Consider the following 7,115-nt stretch of genomic DNA (forward strand, 5'->3'; position numbering starts at 1 on the left):
GTCTCTACGTTCACACATTTAAGAAACCCTTTCCCTTCAACTCCATCCTCCACTGTCCCATTCAACACCCCACCCCCCTTATTCAGTTATAGCATCATACAGCGCAGAAACAGCCACGTCAGACCACAGAATCTGCACACACATTTCTAAAATAATCCTATACAAATAATTTAATTCTTCAACATTTCGACTACCTCCTGTGTTCTGCCATTTCTCCAGCATTTTATGTCCATCTTTGGTGTAAACCTGCATCTGCAGTTCCTTCCTACACAAAGCATTTACCCAGATTGAATACACTGACATCGAACCTTATTCTTTTTTTTTTGAAACAACGGCACTCGACAGCTGCGATTTTAAAATTCCAATACAGTTGTTAATTTAGATAATTTGTCCTCTGGAGCAAATCTCAACTGGCTATTCCTGAAAGTAATCAGCTTTCCGTGGCAGAATCCTTGGCTCATCGATGGCGGCGTGTTCATCCAGAATACATTGCGCGCCAGAAAGCGCTGTATCAGTGCCGACAAGCGCCAGGTGCGCATGCGCTCGATGGCAGTCGGCTGTGGGCGCACGGAGACCGGGTGGTGGCGACGTCATGCGCAGCCGGTTGGAGGTTGTACGGATCCGTACTGTGGGTCGGGCTGGAGGGAGGGAGGGAGCGCCTGCCGTGATTAATATCCCATCGGCTCCTTCTCTCCTGACCTGGGACGGTCTTGCGGGCCGCTTCGGCGGAGTAATCGCCCACCGGCGGCTGCAAGGGCGACGAGTGGGCGCGGCCATCTTGGTGACACACTGGGGTCAGGGGGCGGTCTCCAACCCTGACCCCGCGGCGGCCGCGTCATTGGCCGCTCCGCAGATGCGCGTCCCAACCTGAGCAGCGGGAGGCTGCAAAACATCCTTCGATGCAGGAGCAGGAGCAGGAAGCAGGAAGCCATTCGTTGCTCCGCCATTCAGTAAGATTATTTGCATCCATGAATGCCGCATTCTGCATGTTTCTTGATCCCATCAAATGTCCAAAGCAATCGACATTCCTATTGAATGTAATCAAATGTATTCCTATTGAATGTGACCGAGCCGCCACTGTCCCGTTGGGGAACGGATTGCAAAGACTAGGAAGAAGCAGAGTTCTCTCTAATCTTTGGCAAGAAGTGTGTCGACCCGAAACCTTTTCTCCAGAGATGCTGCCTATCCCGCAGGGCTACTCGCCCCATAGATCTGCTGTGCCAGTGCATTGAGCAAGTCAAAGACTGGATGTGCCAAAATTTTCTCCAACTAAATAAGGACAAAACGGAGATAATTGTTTTTGGTGCTAAAAAAGAAAGGCTTAGAGTAACCCAACACCTTCACTCTCTGACCCTGAAAACGTCAAACAAAGCCAGAAATCTTGGGGTCATTATGGATTCAGATTTAAATTTCGACAGTCACATCAAATCAGTAACAAAATCGGCCTACTATCACCTCAAAAACGTAGCAAGATTAAGAGGACTCATGTCAGCTCAAGACTTAGAAAAATGTGTACATGCCTTTATTAATAGCAGGCTAGATTATTGTAACGGTCTCCTTGCAGGTCTTCCTAAAAAAACTGTCAGGCGGCTACAGCTTGTTCAGAACGCTGTTGCTAGAGTTCTAACAAAGACCAAAAAATTTGAACACATTACACCAATTCTTAAATCCTTACATTGGCTCCCTGTATGTCAGAGAATTGATTTTAAAATCCTGCTGCTCACCTATAAATCACTACATGGTTTAGGACCAAAGTATATCACTGACATGCTTCCACTATATAAGCCTTCTAGACCGCTAAGATCTTCTGAAACCAATCTGTTAGTGATTCCCAGAATAAATACAAAACATGGGAAAGCAGGATTTAGTTACTATGCAACAAATAGCTGGAATAAACTTCCTGAAGATTTAAGACTTGCCTCAACTTTGACCACTTTTAAAACAAGACTGAAAACTTTTATGTTTACTTTAGCTTTCAGCTAAATCTTAACTACATTGCACTTTTAACTTTTGCACTTTTTATAATGCATTTTTAATTTTGCTTTTCTTTTCTTTTAGTTCTATTTTATTTCTTTTTATTATTTCATTTTATTGTATGACATGTTTTTATGTGAAGCACTTTGAGTCTGCCTCGTGTATGAAATGTGCTATATAAATAAAGTTGCCTTGCCTTGCCTTGCCTTGCCTTGCCTACTCCAGCATTTAGTGTCCAACTTCAGTGTAAACCAGCATCTGCAGTTCCTCACCTACCTTCGCTCAACAAATTCATCTCATCTTGGTGTTGAACGCCATCTCTTTATTTTGGGACTGTTGTGTGGATGCCCACCTGTACTTAGGTGAAGCCTGTGAAATAATGTGGTACTTGCGTCCTGTCGGTCTGACGAAAGGTTCCGACCCGAAACGTCACCTATCCATGTTCTCCAGAGATGCTGCCTGACTCGCTGAATTATTCCAGCACCGTGCTCTTTTCTGTAAACCAACATCTGGAGTTCCTTGTTTCTACATTGTCCTGTATGTGTTTTGTTGTGAAGAGACTGCGGGTGGAGGGAGGGAATGTGGTTTTGGATTTTTGCACAGGAAGAGAGATTTTGTGTGTCACTGAGATCGCAACTTACAAGCTTTGGGGAATAGGAAAGAATAGAATTAAACGGACATTCAAAAGCAAAACACGTGTAATTAAACCTGGTACATTAAATGTTTATTTCTCCACAGATTTTGCCTGACCTGCTGAGATTTGCAGCATCTTCTATTCTCTGCCATAAACATTAGAAATGTGTGTTCCGAATTCCTGCTCCATACTGGAGAGAAAACCTGCATACAGTTTTTGAGTGAAGATGGGACCAGATAACAAGTCAACTGTCTATTCCCTCCATGAATGTTGCCTGACCTCGCTGAGTTGCTCCAGCACTATGCGTTTCACTCAAGATTCCAGCATCTGCAGTTCCTTAGCCAAACACCAGCTCATGGAAAAAGGCCCTTGAGCCCATAGAGTCTTTGCTCACCATCGATCACCTGTACACTAGTTCTATGCTATCCCACCCTACACACTAGGAGAAATTTACAGAAGCTGATTGACCTGCACGTCTTTGGTATGTGGGAGGAAATCAGAGCACCCAGAGTAAATCCACGTGGTTACAGTGAGACCCTACAAACTCCGTACAGACAGCACCCGTAGTTGGGATCGAACCCGGGTCTCTGCTGTGAGGCAGCAGCTCTATCGCTGCACCACCGTGCCACCTTAGCTCACTGACTGTGTGGTGGGCGGAGGGGAGATACCGCTCATTTGCTTTTCCTGTTTTGTGATTGAGTTTTCAACTCAATTGTCCAACCTGGAGATGCTGAAGAACACACGTAATACAGAGAGGCAGTGGAAATGCGGTGAATGTGGGAAAGGCTTCCGCTTCCGTTCACAGCTGGAAATACATCGTCGCAACCACACCGGGGAGAGGCCGTTCACCTGCTCCACATGTGGCAAAGGATTCACTCTGTCCTCCACCCTGCTGACACACCAGTCCATTCACACGGGGGAGAACCTGTTCACCTGCCCGGTGTGTGGCAAGGGATTCAATTTTTGGTCCCACCTGCTGAGACACCAGCGAGCCCACAGTGACAAGCGGCCGTCTCGCTGTCCGCGCTGTCGGAAGAGGTTCAAGAGCGCCGAGGATCTGGCCAAACACCAGCTCGTCCACACGGAGAGGCGTTTCTGTTGCTCCCGCTGTGGGAAGGTGTTCAAGCGATTGCCCAACCTCGTGGAGCATCAGCACAGTCACACTGGGGCGAGGCCCTTCTCCTGCTCTGTGTGCGGGAAGGGATTCACGAGGTCATCCACCCTCCTAACGCACCAGAGCGTTCACAACGGGGAGAAGCCCTTCCCCTGCTCCTTGTGCGGGAAGGGCTTCACGCGGCCATCCAACCTCGCCACCCACCAGCTCGTCCACACCGACGAGAAGCCTTTCGGGTGTTCCGTCTGCGAGAAGACCTTTAAAGCCTCCAGGGATCTGCTGAGGCACCAGCCGGTCCACTCCGGGGAGAGGCCATTCACCTGCTCCGTGTGCGGGAAGGCGTTCAGCCTCTCCTCCAGTCTTCTGACCCACCGACGCAGTCACTCCGGGGAGAAGCCCTTTGCCTGCCCCATGTGCGGCAAGCGGTTCATGTACTCGTCCCACTACACCGAACACCAGCTGGTTCACTCTGAGCACAGGCCTTTTAAATGTGCCGAATGCGAGAAAAGTTTTAAAAGCACAAAGGACCTGCTGAAACACCAGCGCATCCACACCGGGGAGAGACCCTTCATCTGCTCTATATGTGGGAAAGGGTTCACTCGCTCGTCCCACCTAATGAGGCACCAGCGGGTTCACAGAAGGCTGCAGAGTTTGGATGCTGACTTCTTTTAGACTTTAGAGATACAGCACGGAAACAGGCCCTATGGCCCAACGCGTCCGTGTCGACTAACGATTACCCCGTGCACATATCACTATCCTAAACACTGGGGACAATTTACAAATTTTACCAAAGCCAATTAACGTACAACATGCACGTCTTTGGACCAGGAGAAAGCAGGAGCACCCGGAGAAAACCCAGCGGGTCACAGAGAGAACATACAAACTCCATACAGACAGCACCCGTCGTCATGATCAAACCTGGGTCTCTGGCGTTGCGTCACCGTGCTGCCCTCCGTTTTGCTCTGCTGCTGTTAATCACATCCAGGCATAAACTGCGTTCATGCTGCTGATGTTACTGTCTGGAAATTCCCAGGTATAGACGATGGGTGAGAAACCTACCAAATAACAAAGGACCTATATTGAGTGGATGTAGAGAGGTTGTTTCCAGAGGTGGCAGGATCTAATACAAGAGGGCACAGCCTCAGAATAAAACAACGTACCTTTAGAATGAGGATGAGGAGGATTTTTTTTGTTTTAGCCACAAGGTGGTGAATCTGTAGAATTCATTGCCACAGATGGCTGTGGAGGCCAAGATATGGGATATTTTTAAAGCTGAGATTGATAGTTTCTTGATTAGTAAGGACGTCAAAGGTTACGGGGAGAAGACAAGGGAAAATTGAGAGGGAAAAATAGATTGGCCACAATGGCAGAGCTGGATGGGCTGAATGGCCTAACTCTGCTTATCTGTCTTATGTCTATTAAATCAGAATTTGTTTCGAGCATTCTGCTGATCAAACCAAGACAGGATGGGACCAACTGATATTCTAGAAAATTGCAGTGTTCATACTTTTATACCTTGTGTTATGTTATTTTCTACCCCATTCCTACCCATGCAATTGGTCACTAAACCTAGAATCACTTTCAGCTACTGGACTCTGTATTCTGTAGCATGATCTTTTAAAGTGTGAATAGTGTTTCAGCCCAGCAAACTTTTTGCTTTTAAAAATAAATTATTAAACCAGTATTTTAACAAAAAGCCTTCATTTCGGCAGTAGTGAGCTTCTGTACTGTGCTCAATTTTCCTATAAAGTAGAATGACTGAATGTCTGCCTCTTATGAAAGATGTTACTGCGAAATGTCCATTGATATTAAACAAATTTCCTTTTGTTTTGTTGAGGAAATGTGCTCCATAACGATGTAAAACGTCTTTCTCTGGAATGCTGGAAGTTGAGGGGAGACCTGATAGAAATAAATAAAATTATGAGAGGCATAGATAGAGTGTCTGAACCTTTCTCAAGTTGGGAAGTCCAATGAGATCTGGGGGTCGTTGTTAATCAGTCATGGAAAGTAAGCATGCAGGCAGTGAAGAAAACGAATGGCATGTTGGCCTTCATAACGAGAGGAGTTGAGTGTAAGAGCAAAGAGGTCCTTCTGCACTTGTACAGGACCCTACTGAGACCATACCTGGGGCAGTTTTGGTCTGCTAATTTGAGGAAGGACATCCTTGCTATTGAGGGAGTGCACCATACGTTCACAAGGTTAATTCCCGGTATGGCGGGTCTGTCATCTGTTGATTGAAGGGAGCGGCTGAGCTTGTACACTCTGGAATTTAGAAGGATGAGAGGGCATCTTTTTGAAACATATAAGATTATTAAGAATTTGGACACGCTAGACGCTAGACAACATGTTCCCGATGTTGGGGGAGTCCAGAACCAGGGGCCACAGTTTACGAATAAGGGGGAAACCATTTAGAACGGAGATGAGGAAAAACTTTTTCACACAGAAGGTTGTGAATCTGTGGAATTCTCTGCCTCAGAAGGCACTGGAGGCCAATTGACTATGCTTTCAAGAGAGAGTTGGAAAGAGCTCTTAAAGAAAGCAGAGTCAGGGGATATGTGGAAAAGGCAGGAACGGGGCACTGGTTGTGGATGATCAGCCATGATCACAGTGAATGATGGTGCTGGCTCCAAGGGACGAATGGCCTACTCCTGCATCTATTGTCTATTGTCCCTGGGTGGAAATGTCAAAGATTTGAGTGCTTAGCTTTAAAGTGAGAATGGCAAAGTTTGAAGGAGAAGTGCGGGACACGTTATTTTTAATTGGAACTTGATGGGTGCCTGGAACATATTGGAGGTAGTTTAGTTTAGTTTACCTTCACCTGTACTGAGGTATAGTGAAAACCTTTTGTGGCGTGTTAACCAGGCAGCAACAAGACAATACATTATCACAAGTATACCATAGAAACATAGAAAATAGGTGCAGGAGTAGGCCATTCGGCCTTTCGAGCCTGCACCGCCATTCAATATGATCATGGCTGATCATCCAACTCAGTATCCTGTACCTACCTTCTCTCCATACCCCCTGATCCCTTTAGCCACAAGGGCCACATCTAACTCCCTCTTAGATATAGCCAATGAACTGGCCTCAACTACCTTCTGTGGCAGAGAATTCCAGAGATTCACCACTCTCTGTGTGAAAAATGTTTTCCTCATCTCGGTCCTAAAAGATTTCCCCCTTATCCTTAAACTGTGACCCCTTGTTTTGAAAATATCGAGGTAGATTATTTAGTGGTGTTTGAGGCTTTTGGATGGGCATGTAGTTATGGAGGGATATGGATCATGTACAGGTATGACATTAGTTTAACATGGCATCATGTTTAGCAAAACATTGCAGGTTGATGGGCCTGTTCTTGTGCTATTGTGCTGTACGGTTAAATGTTCTATGGAATCAAGA

At 46.3% G+C, this 7,115-nt stretch overlaps 1 protein-coding gene across 1 annotated transcript; it reads left to right on the forward strand.

The window, feature by feature from the left end:
- The first annotated feature begins 285 nt into the window (after positions 1 to 285).
- On the forward strand, positions 286 to 5,418 carry LOC129704325 (gastrula zinc finger protein XlCGF8.2DB-like). The gene is made up of 2 exons (XM_055647390.1): positions 286 to 950; positions 2,713 to 5,418. Exon 2 carries the CDS (start codon positions 3,336 to 3,338, stop codon positions 4,392 to 4,394), a length of 1,059 nt encoding a protein of 352 aa, XP_055503365.1. The 5' UTR covers positions 286 to 950; positions 2,713 to 3,335; the 3' UTR covers positions 4,395 to 5,418.
- Positions 5,419 to 7,115: the final 1,697 nt, after the last annotated feature.

This window comes from Leucoraja erinacea, chromosome 15, assembly GCF_028641065.1.
Source record: "Leucoraja erinacea ecotype New England chromosome 15, Leri_hhj_1, whole genome shotgun sequence".
NCBI classification, from domain to species: Eukaryota; Metazoa; Chordata; class Chondrichthyes; order Rajiformes; family Rajidae; genus Leucoraja; species Leucoraja erinaceus.

Bases quoted from the DNA above. Each gene is read 5' to 3' on its own strand.
- LOC129704325 (XM_055647390.1), top strand. From the start codon at position 3,336: ATGCTGAAGAACACACGTAATACAGAGAGGCAGTGGAAATGCGGTGAA.